The 12,460-nt window shown below is 46.3% G+C and overlaps 1 protein-coding gene across 4 annotated transcripts in view; it reads left to right on the forward strand.

Annotated features, from left to right (window-relative positions):
* LOC115456823 (NADPH--cytochrome P450 reductase) overlaps positions 1–12,460 on the forward strand; it is a 260,347-nt gene that overhangs the window by 160,414 nt on the left and 87,473 nt on the right. For all 4 annotated transcript variants that reach the window (XM_030186142.1, XM_030186140.1, XM_030186143.1 and 1 more), the window contains 3 exons: positions 9,363–9,461; positions 11,160–11,276; positions 11,719–11,837. In XM_030186142.1, the coding sequence (XP_030042002.1) occupies positions 9,363–9,461; positions 11,160–11,276; positions 11,719–11,837 (335 nt within the window). The remainder of the gene's footprint in view (positions 1–9,362; positions 9,462–11,159; positions 11,277–11,718; positions 11,838–12,460) is intronic.

Consider the following 12,460-nt stretch of genomic DNA (forward strand, 5'->3'; position numbering starts at 1 on the left):
GAGATGCATGAACATCAGCATTTGCTTGCATTATTAATATCTATTATTTATCCTCTTTTTGTCATCATTCTGTTTTGTATATATGTTTCAATAATATAAATTGGATGTCTAGATAATGGCAAAAATATAGATATATGCTTTTGTGTTATGCTCATATTATCTGATGACGTCATATGTAACATGTTTTTGTTATCTCTTTATCACAGAGTATTTCAATTTGCAGAAAGTTGACTAGTTGTTAATTTATCTACATGTTCTCTTTCTTTATTGGAAGTGAATAGGTATGTTCCTCTACGTATGTATATTTATATCATTATTTTATGGTTTTTTATATATAATTTTTTTTTTTTATTTAAGTGTGGTATACATGAAATCCAAATGTGTCGTTCATTGATTTGTATTTGTTATTTATAGACCCCTGATGCAGGCCTATACGGCCGAAACACGATTCGTGTCGGGTCGTTGTTTTAATTGTTTTGCATAAAGAACTTGTTTAAGAAACACCACTTGAGAGAGGACTTTTTGTATCCACTGTTTCCTTGCTTTGTTGTTCTTCTGTGGAGAGAACACCTTCTGTGTGTGTTGGCTCCTCAGGAGCTTAGTCAAGATCGGGAGGCGGGGCTGGTGGTTGGTGAGGTGGGGATAGTGCTGGGCAGGACTATATACGGTCTGTGCCAGAGCCAGTGGTTGGGAGGCGGGGATAGTGCTGGGCAGACTTATACGTCTGGTGCCAGAGCCAGTGGTGGAGGCAGGGATAGTGCTGGGCAGACTTACACGGTCTGTGCCCTGAGGAGCACAGGTACAAATCAAAGTAGGGTATACACAAAAAGTAGCACATATGAGTTATCTTGTTGGGCAGACTGGATGGACCGTGCAGGTCTTTTTCTGCCGTCATCTACTATGTTACTATGAAGGAAGAGTCGACGTTGGATATAGTGTTCACAAATGGAGGAAGTGTTTCCAGTATTCTCCGAGGACAAGCAGGCTGCTTGTTCTCACGACTGGGTTGACGTCCATGGCAGCCCCCACCAACCGGAACAAAACCTTCGCGGGCGGTCCCGCACGCAGGGCACGGCCATCGCGCATGCGCGGCCGTCTTCCTGCCCGTGCGCGACCATTCCCGCTCAGTTTTTTTCGATTCTGTGCTGGAGAGAGACGTGTTACCGTCTCTCTCTCTCTCTGCCAGCCCTGGAAACCGGATTGCGGCCTAGCCGCGAGTTTTTCTCTTTTTACGAACGCGTTCGCATCTTTTCTTTCTTCTGTAAAAAAAAAACCAAAAAGAAAAAGTTGTCCCCTTGTCGTCTTTTAGCCGCGGGGCGCCTCGGCCGCGCGGTCGGTTTCTTTTTTCAGGTGTGCTTTTCACTGCCACCATCGACGACTTTGACTTCGCCGACGCGATTTTTCCGTCTATGTCCTCGAAGGTCCCGAGCGGATTCAAGAAGTGTGGTCGGTGCGGCCGGCAGATCTCGCAAACCGATACCCACGCTTGGTGCCTCCAGTGCCTTGGCCGGAGCATAATACCAAGACGTGCACCTTGTGTCTCGGCTTGCGGAAGCGGACACATGTGGTGAGGCAAGTTCTTCGGGACCGTCTTTTTGCAACTGGCGCCGGCCCTTGACGGCATCGGTGTCGACGGCCGGTTCTTCGGTACCGATGTCGACGAAGTCGGCCACAGACGATGACACCGACCCCAGGAGTACAGGCACTGTTGGCCCGCCGGCAACGGCAGGGGTGAGCGGCCGCGCAGGCAATTGGCCCGGCCACTCCCTCTACCCAGGGCCATTGGGACCGAACCCTGTCAGACCCGATCCCTCGAGGCCGGGGGGTGGGGGGGGGGTTCTACCTTCTCTTCATCTCTGCCGCCGAGCGCCGATGACGGGCACCAAAAGAAAACCAAAAAGCACCGTCATCGGTCGCCCACGGCGCACGGGACTACCAGCTCCGGCGCCTCCAGAGATGATTCGACGCCAAGGAAGCGGCAGTGCCGAGAGGAGCGTTCCCCCTCGGTTGAAGAGGTGTCGCTGCGTCAGTCCATGGGTGCGTCGGTACCGTCTCCTGGACTCAAGCAGCTTCCGGCACCAACACCCACACCGGCCCCCCTGCCTTTCCGACAGCGGGCCTTGACTAGTGCCTCCGAGCCATCCTTCCAGGGATTCTGGAAGGGCTGATGCGCCAGGCTTGCGGGCACCGGGGGTGCTTGCGCCCCCGGCACCGTTGATGGAGGCGCCAGTGTGCTCTAGCCCGATGCCGAGGCCTCCGACGCCGCTTGTGGCACCAGTGTCGACCGCCATGCAGGTGGAATCGACATCGATGGAGGGAGCTTCGTCCCCGCCGGCGCGGGAGTTCACTGTTCGACGCCATCATCAAGGACATGGTTCCTCGCAGTCGAGACGGGCCCGGTTCAGGTCCGAGCTGCAAGAGCTCATGTCCGACACCGAGGAAGAGGCCTCGGAGGAGGAGGACCCCAGATATTTCTCCTCAGAGGAGTCTGAGGGCCTTCCCTCCGACCTCACATCCTTCACCGGAGAGGAAAACTCTCGCCTCCTGAGAGCCTCTCCTTTGCCTCCTTCGTCAGGACATGTCTATTTGCATTCCCTTCCCCGTGGTCTCTGTGGATGAGCCGAGGGCTGAGATGCTCGAGGTCCTCGACTATCCATCACCACCTAGAGAGTCTTCCACAGGTCCGTTGCACAATGTCCTCAAGGAACACTGCTTCGGAACTGCTGAAGCCCTTATCTAGCCCTACCATCCCCAAGAAAGCGGAGTCCCAATACAGGATCCACTCTGACCCAGAGTTGATGCGGCCCCAATTGCCTCATGACTCGGCGGTCGTGGACTCTGCTCTCGAGAGCACGGAGTTTGAGGGATACCGCCTCGGCGCCCCCGGGGCAGGAGTCTCGCACTCTGGACTCGTTTAGGAGGAAGGCCTACCAATCTTCCATGCTCGTGACCCGCATCCAGTCATACCAGCTCTACACGAGCATTCACATGCGGAACAATGTGAAACAACTGGCGGACCTGGTCGACAAGTTCCCTCCGGAGCAGTCCAGGCCCTTTCAGGAGGTGGTCAGGCAGCTGAAGGCGTGCAGAAAGTTCCTGTCCAGGACAGGTCTATGACACCTGTGATGTGGCATCTCGAGCTGCGGCCCAAGGTATAGTGATGCGCAGACTCTCCTGGCTGCGTGCCTCTGACCTGGACAACCGCACCCAGCAACGACTGGCGGATGTCCCTTGCCGGGGGGATAACATCTTTGGCGAGAAGGTCGAGCAGTTGGTGGACCAACTACACCAGTGGGAAACCGCTCTCGACAAGCTCTCCCACCGGGCGCCTTCAGCATCCACCTCAGCAGGTGGACGTTTTTCCCGGGCCAGGCAGGCTGCACCCTACGCCTACAACAAGCGTAGGTACACCCAGCCGGCCCGAAGGCCTCCTCAGGCACAGGGACAGTCCCAGCGCGCTCATTCCCGTCAACAGCGTGTGCCTAAGCAGCCCCCTGCGCCTCCACAGCAAAAGCCGGGGACGGGCTTTTGACTGGATCCATGGGAACATAGCCGCCATCAAAGTGGTGGCCATGGCCAGAAGGATGCTAGGCTGCATAGAGAGAGGTATAACCAGCAGAAGAAGAGGTGTCGATGCCCTTCTACAAGTCATTGGTGAGGCTGTATTTGGAGTATTGTGTTTAGTTTTGGAGGAGGCCTTATCTTGCTAAATATGTTAAGACTTTGAAGCGGGTCAGAGAAAAGTGACAAAAGTGACAAAAATAGTAGGGGGATTACATAGCAAGACATACATGGAGAGACTTGCTGACCTAAAGATGTATATCCTGGAGGAAAGGAGAACGAGGGGTGATTATGATAGACATTCAAATATTTGAAAGGTATTAATCCACAAAGAAGCCTTTTCCAGAGATGGGAAGGTAGTATAGAGTGCATGATTTGACGTTGAAAGGGGGCTGACTCAGGAATAATGTAAGGAAGTATTTTTTCACTGAGAAGGGTGGTAGATACCTGGAATGCCCTCCTATGGGAGGTGGTAGAGATGAAAACTGTAACTGAATTTAAAAATGTGTGAGACAAACGCAAAGGAATCCTGTTTAGAAGGATTAGATCCAAAGAAGCTTAGGGGAGATTAGGTAGGAAAGCCGATTCAGGGCAGACTTCAAGGCTGAATAGGCTTGGATGGGCTGGAGTGGAACTTTTCATGGGCTATAACAACTTCAGAAATTTTAGAATAAGTACAGTGCCGGGCAGACTTTTATGGTCTATGCCTTAAAAAAGGCAAGGATAAATCAAGATCTGGAATACCAGGGGCATAGCCACGAGCCACTTTTGCTCCAGGCCCGCCCAGCCTCTTCTGCCCGCTCTCCCCGTCCGCGTGGTCTGCTCACTTTTACTGCCCTGAAGCGCTGTTCTCCCTCCAGCACCGGCGATTCCTATAGCCAGCCTTCTGCCAGCGCACGTCGGCGGGGCCTCTTCTCAGGCGTTTTCCGCCTACTCTGTAACTTCCTGCGTCCCACCTTTGCGGAAAACAGGAAGTTGCATAGTAGGCGGGACGCGCCTAAGAAGAGGCTCCGGTGACGCTCGCTGGCAGAAGGCTGGCAATGGGAATCGCCGGTGCTAGAGGGAGAACGGCGCTTCAGGTCAGTAAAAATGACCAGAACTGACCATGTGCAGGGGGCTGTCGTGGGGGGCGGGGGGGGTAGCAGGTGCAGAGGAAATGTGGCGGCGGGTGGATGGAGAGGAAATGCGGGGGGGGGGGGGGGGGGTGGTAGCGGGTGGAGAGGAAATGTGAGGCCTGTGCCCACCCAGTCCACCTCCAGGCCCATCTAAAATTAAACTCTGGCTAGGCTACTGCGGAATACATATGATGTATCGCTTCATACCATATGTAATGAGTTTATCTTGCTGGGCAGACAGGATGGACCATACTGTTCTTTATCTGCCGCCATCTACTATGTTACTATATTATTTTAATTTTGTTTTTATTGTACACTGCTCTGTTCTTGTTTGAAGGAAGAGCAGTATGTCAAATTTAACCATAAGCCATATTCCTGAATGAAAATTCCCCCAAGTGCCAAAATTTTAGGTGCCCAAAAAGTGAGCAAGACCAGTGATAGTGGGGCGGTTAAGTGAAGGGAAATAAATAGAAGCCTTAGCCATGTTTTGTATCTCTTTTAATAGGCATCATAAGTACATAAGTATTGCCATACTGAGAGCGAAGATCCATCAAGCCCAGCATCCTGTTTCCAACAGTGGCCAATCCAGGTCACAAATACCTGGCAAAATCCCCCCCAAAGTACAAAACATTCTATGCTTATCCCAGAAATAGTGGATTTTCCCTTAGACCATTTAATAATGGTCTATGGACTTTTCTTTAGAAAGCCGTCCAAACCTTTTTTTAAACTCTGCTAAGCTAACCGCCTTTACCACATTCTCTGACAACGAATTCCAGAGTTTAATTAGTACATAAGTATAAGTACATAAGCACCGCCACGCTGGGAAAGACCAAAGGTCCATCAAGCCCAGCACGCTGTCTCCGACAGCGGCCGAACCTGGCAAAAACTCAAAATTTAATAATGATCAATGGACTTTTCCTTCAGGAATCTGTCCAGACCCCCTTTAAACTCAGCAAGGCCAGCTTCTGTCACTACCTTCTCAGGCAATGAGTTCCAGAGTCTAACTACGTGCTGAGTAAAGAAAATCTTTCTCCGATTTGTTTTAAACCTACCACATTCAAGTTTACTACTACTACTACTTAACATTTCTAGAGCGCTACAAGGGTTACGCAGTGCTGTACAGATTAAGAAAAGGACAGTCCCTGCTCCAAGGAGCTTACAATCTAATGGGCGAAATGTCAAGTAGGGGCAGAACAGATTTCCTGAATAGAGGTATGGTGGTTAGGTGCCGAAGGCGACATTGAAGAGGTGGGCTTTTAGCAAGGCTTTGAAAATGGGCAGGGAGGGGGCCTGGCGTATGGGCTCAGGGAGTTTGTTCCAGGCATGGGGTGAGGCGAGGCAGAAAGGGCGGAGCCTGGAGTTGGCGGTGGTGGAGAAGGGTACCGACAGGAGGGATTTATCTTGAGAGCGGAGGTTACGGGTAGGAATGTAAGGGGAGATGAGGGGTAGGGAGGGGCTGTAGATCGAGTACATTTGTAGATTAAAAGGAGAAGCTTAAACTGTATGCGGTACCTGATCGGAAGCCAGTGAAGTGACTTGAGGAGAGGGGTGATATGAGTGTACCGGTTCAGGCGGAAGATAAGACGTGCAGCAGAGTTTTGAACGGACTGAAGGGGGGATAGATGGCAAAGTGGGAGGCCAGTGAGGAGTAGGTTGCAGTAGTCCAGTTTCATCTTGTGTCCCCTGGTTCTATTATTGTTAGAAAGTGTAAACAAATGCTTCACATCTGTCCGCTCTACCCCACTCATTATTTTGTAGACCTCTATCATATCACCCCTCAGCCGCCTTTTCTCCAGGCTAAAGAGTCCTAGCCATCTTAACCTCTCCTCATAGGGTAGTCGTCCCATCCCTTTATTCATTTTTGTCGCCCTTCTCTGCACCTTCTCCAATTCCTTTATATCTTTTTTGAGATGAGGCGACCAGAACTGAGCACAGTACTCCAGGTGCAGTCGCACCATGGGGCGATATAACGGCATTATAAAATCCTCATGCTTGTTTTCCATCCCTTTTCTAATAATACTCAACATTCTGTTCGCCTTCTTAGCCGCCGCAGCACATTGAACTGAAGATTTCAGCGTCCTATCAACGATGACTCCCAGATCCCTTTCTTGGTCCATAACTCCTAAAGCGGAACCTTACATGACATAGCTGTAATTAGGGTTCCTCTTTCCCACATGCATCACTTTGCACTTGTCAACATTGAACTTCAACTGCCATTTGGACGCCCAATCCCCCAGTATCATGAGGTCTTCTTGTAATCTTTCACACTCCTCCTTCGATGAGACAACCCTGGATAACTTTGTCATCTGCGAATTTAATTACCTCACTAGTTACTCCCATCTCTAGGTCATTTATAAATATGTTAAAAAGTAGCGGTGCCAGCACAGACCCCTGGGGAACCCCACTAACTACCCTTCTCTGTTGAGAATACTGACCATTTAACCCTACTGTCTGCTTCCTATCTTTTAACCAGCTCTTAATCCATAATAATACACTGCCTCCGATCCCATGACTCTCCAGTTTCCTTTGGAGTGTTTCATGAGGCACTTTGTCAAATGCCTTCTGAAAATCTAGATATACAATATCAACTGGCTCCCCTTTGTCCACATGTTTGTTCACTCCCTCGAAAAAATGCAGTAGATTTGTGAGGCAAGACTTCCCTTCACTAAATCCGTGCTGACTTTGTCTCGGTAGCCCGTGCTTTTGTATATGCTCTTTAATTTTATTCTTGATATTAGCCTCCACCATTTTTCCTGGCACCGACGTCAGACTCACCGGTCTATAATTACACGTTGAGTGAAAAAAAAATTTCTCTGATCAGTTTTAAATGTACTACATTGTAGCTTCATCGCATGCCCCCTAGTCCTAGTATTTTTGGAAAGTGTAAACAGACGCTTCATGTCTACCCGTTCCACTCCACTCATTATTTTATAGATCTCTATCATATTTCCCCTCAGCTGTCTTTTCTCCAAGCTGAAGAGCCCCAGCCACTTTAGCCTTTCCTCATAGGGAAGTCGTCCCATCCCCTTTATCATTTTCGTCACCCTTCTCTGCACCTTTTCTAACATTGAAACATTAAGTAATCTGACTCTTGCCTTTCTGAAAAGGCTCTACATATTAGGACTACAGAGTAGAGTATTCTGAAATGACTTTAAAAGACAATGCACAGCAAAGAGAGGGTACAAAGCACAAAACAAAGACCAAGTAGCAAAAGAAAGGACCAAGAGCCTTCAGAAAACGGGACAAAATTTCTTTAATCACACAACTTAGAAAACAATGTTCAAAAAAATGACCCGACATGGGCCGTGTTTTGGTGCACAGCGTCTGCGTCAGGGGTCACGAAGGTGTAAAGACCGTGTACAGTGGCAAAACTTGCTCCTCCGCACGGTTATCAAAATGAAAATGCTGCCCCTCAGTGTTAAGGTCAAGCTAGTTAGCACTGAGGGATGGCGTTTTTATATTGATAACTGTAAGGAGGAGCAAGTTTTGCCACTGTACACTGTCTTTACACCTTCGTGACCCCTGACGCAGACGCTGTGTGCTGAAACACGGCCCGTGTCGGTCGTTGTTTGAAGATTGTTTCCTAAGTTGTCTGATTAAAGGAATTTTGTCCCGTTTTCTGAAGGCTCTTGGTGCTTTTGTTTGCTATTTAAAAAGCAATGACCAAGCAACCAGTCAAATTGCTTCAGTAGTGGGATATCTGTGTGTTATATTTTCCCCAAGTAGAGCCCATTTAGCAGCAGCATGTACTACTGGAGTCTGACAATTTTTTGGTATGCCTACAGAAGTGAATTTGAATAGTCCAGGTTACTTAAAACCAGCATTGTCATGATTGTCTTGGGCATATACACCCAAAAATGGCTCTTGATGGCAGACAAGGTGAAGTTTACACTAGAAATAGCAACTATGTAATTAAATAAATAAATAGAATATTTGTGATTCAAATGGAACAGCACAATCAAATATAAAGCCCAGTCTATGGACCGGTGCTGTATCAGGAAACTGGCTCCATTAGACACTGGCAAAACTTTAAAATCAAGCATTAACCAAGAACTTATAACTTCGCATATATTAGGTTTTACTTTCAGTTTATTCTCTCGCAGGATGCCTCAGAAAGAGCCATGTTTAAGCATTTAATGCCTCTGGGATGACTCACAAATATACAGTTATAATTATTTGCAGATACCTTTTTTTTGTGTGTGTGTTCTTTATATTTGTATGCATTTTGTTCATTCCATTTTTTTGTAAATGTTAAATTCAGATTTATTTAGAAAATAGCTCAGATTTTTGACTTAATAGCAACCATAGCAGATTATCTTTATAAAAAGCACTGTAGCATGAGCTATTATTAACTGTACAAACGCTTTTAAGTCAACTCATTCAAAAGCCATTGAGTGGCCAAAGTGGAATGAAACTGACAATTCTTCACTTTTATTACGTTTTGGTCTGCATTACCAACCAAAGGTCAAAGTATTAAATAGCTGTAGAGAACTGAACTAGTTTCTTAGGTATTTGGGAAAGATTGGAATGAAGGTGTGTCCCGTAAAACCAAATAGCTCTTCTGTTTAGCTCCCAAAATAATATGGGGGTCGTGATGTTAAGACTGTAGATGATGGGATGGAAGAAAGAGAGAATCCTGTTACAGTTCTGTATTAAATACCGTTGCCTGTTCTTGTCCCACTTCAGCATTCGCCAGTATGAGCTGGTACTGCACACAGACATAAACTTGAACAAGATGTACACTGGCGAGATGGGCCGACTAAAGAGCTACGAGACTCAGAAACCGTAAGTAATGGAGAAAAGGGCTCCTTGGCATATCGGTGTCCTCCCCTGTCTCTTAATTTTGTCCCGAATTATATCCTGTTTATTATATCTCTCACTGTAGTGTCCAGAGTTTTTCTCGAGAACAGGCCTAATGATGTGCTTCAGATTCACCCTTTTAAATGGTGTCCTTTCTGAATCTGTACTGAGCATGTTGAGCTTGTTCAGATTGGCAAGTGTTGCTAAATAAACCATTAATTTATAGATATGTTCCTGGATTCTTACATATCCAAAGGTCACTTTTCAAAGCCATTTCTGTCTGTACAGTAGCATTTACCTGTGGAAATGAGCAGCTTCTCCTTGCAGGTAAAAGTGCCCATGTTGACTGCTTTGTCCTGTGGCAGCAAAGGGGCAGGCTTAGGTGTATGCACAGTGACTTCATTTTGAAGGGCTTTATGGAAGGTACACAAGTACCCTGGTACAAAATACTTGTTTTCCTGCATCTGCCTCAAGTTTCAGACTCTTTCATTATTGCCACCAAATAAACATATATCTTAACAAAAAAAAAAAAGGAAAATGAGTTTCTAGTCTATAGATGGAGGATGTGGCTTTTATCCAAATCTGTGAAAAATCCACAGGACAGAGCAGATACCTTAAGATATTTGTTAAGTAGCTTGTGACCTAATCTGATGGGGTTCTCAGTATTGTAAATGGTATATGCTACGTTATTAGTTGTACAGAGCAGGTGGTGTGACTTCTTCTGGAGAACGTGGTGGCCATGCAAATTAGGATGACTTCAGTTCTTAATCAGTTCTTGTCTGAGAGCACCCAAGAATTTTAGTTTAGTTTATTTAATCTTGATATGCCGCCATTCAAAAATCAAAGCGGTTTACAAAACAAAATAACAAAATGAAAGGAAAAGACTACAGTCATGATAGAAAGAAAAGGGTAAAATCAGGGCTTTTGTTGAGGGGGTGCTTGGGGGCTACTGAGTAACCGGCACCTTTTCCATTGATAATATTGACCCATGGTCCCCAGGTTTTAATGAAAGAGCTCAGGCCCTACACACCAATTCTGCCTTGTCATAGATTCTGTGACTGGTTGCAGGAGGCCGGCTACTGTGGGGTGGGTCCCTGAAGGGTGGCTGGCATTTGGATACTGGCACCTTTTTCACTAGAAAAAATGCACTTGGTAAAATAAAGTCAAGAGAGAGCAATACAGCTACAGTGTAAAAAAAACAAAGTTAAACTTCCAAAAAACAAAGGGCAAAACCTGCTAGGCCAGAGCATCGCAACTCAAGACTGGAGGAATAAGCAAAAATGAATAAATTGGTCTAAAGCGAACTTAAAGCATGGGTAGGACTGTCACCACAAAGCTGAACTTAAGGAGAAGAAAGATGAATGATGGGTGGATTGAAGTCTGGTATGACTGAAAGTAGTTTTGCTGCAAAGATGAAGCTCATTGTTTCTGACCTTGGTGAGCTGAAACACCATGTACTGCCACCTATCAAATGGGTTTAAGGCTGGACAATCTTTCATATGTGTAGGTCATAAATAAAATTAATTTAATGGTCTCTGTCTCATGTATATTGGATATTTACCTGCTGTACTCAAGTATACTTCAGAGGTTTCACATTTTCAGAATGGGATTAATTAAGCTCTGATTTCTGTGCCGGAATTCATCTGGGAGTGTGATTTCTCACACTGTCATCTTTTTCCCTAGGCCTTTTGATGCAAAGAATCCTTTTCTGGCCCTTGTTTCTGTGAACCGGAAGCTAAACGAAGGGGGAGATCGTCATCTAATGCATCTTGATTTGGATATCTCTGGATCCAAGATCAGGTGGGGTGTTGTTGCTGCAGCCTGTGCAGCCAGAGTGCTTGCAGTGGGATGACAGTCACTTTGTGATCTGTAGCCACATCATTGGTCTTAATACGTAGAAAGGACAGTTGCCAAAAAGTAGGAAAAAAGACAATGTTTTCTAATACCTCTGCTGTGCAATATTACACGTTTTGTGGTGTGATGTTTTTTTATTATAATGTCAGATATGCAGTAGAAGAGATTTACAAGCTTTCTTGCTTCTCTGTCAGTTATCACATTAACCAACTACAGTGCTCCGCAGTTAGCGGGGTGTTGGGGTGTGCATGTATCTGTATGTGTGTAGTAGTTTCACCTAAATCTTTTGACTAAGAGACATTCTGGCATCTGTCCAAGCACTTGTATGATGATCAGTACATCTGGCTAACACAGGGCTCTTCATCTGCCTTTTACCCCTTTACCCCAGGTATGAATCTGGAGATCATGTTGCCGTGTACCCAGCCAATGACACGTTGTTAGTGAATCAGCTGGGTGAGATTCTACAGACTGACCTGGATACCGTTATCTCTCTGAACAACCTTGATGGTCAGTATCTTGATTGTCTCTCCAAATGCCAGCTGAACCCTAATTGTTTTGTGTGTTTAAAGGAAAATGAGAGATAGGGGGGAGAGAGTATGTGCATGTCAGATTTTGAAGGGAACTCTGTGATCCCATAGCAGGGTTTGTTGCTATTGTGGCTTTATTTATTTATTTGCTACATTTGTACCCCACATTTTCCCACCTATTTGCAGGCTCAATGTGGCTTACATTATATTGCAAAAGATATAGTTATGAACAGAGTAAGAGGTTTGTTCTAAATTCACATATTACTATGTAAGAATTAAGGAAGATATGTCTGTGGAATAATTTACATAACACAATAAAAAAGAAAAAAAATGTGATAATATGGCTAAAATAATCATAACATAGTAACATAGTAGATGACGGCAGAAAAAAAACCTGCAAGGTCCATCTAGTCTGCCCAAGATAAACTCATATCTTGAATTTGTACCTGTCTTTTTTAGGGCACAGACCGTATGTCTGCCCAGCAGTATTTCCCGCCTCCCAACCACCAGTCCCGTCTCCCATCACCGGCTCTGGTACAGACCGTATAAGTCTGCCCTCCCCTATCCTAGCCTCCCAACCACCAACCCCTCTTCCTCCCACCT

This window comes from Microcaecilia unicolor, chromosome 13, assembly GCF_901765095.1.
Source record: "Microcaecilia unicolor chromosome 13, aMicUni1.1, whole genome shotgun sequence".
Classification (NCBI taxonomy): Eukaryota; Metazoa; Chordata; class Amphibia; order Gymnophiona; family Siphonopidae; genus Microcaecilia; species Microcaecilia unicolor.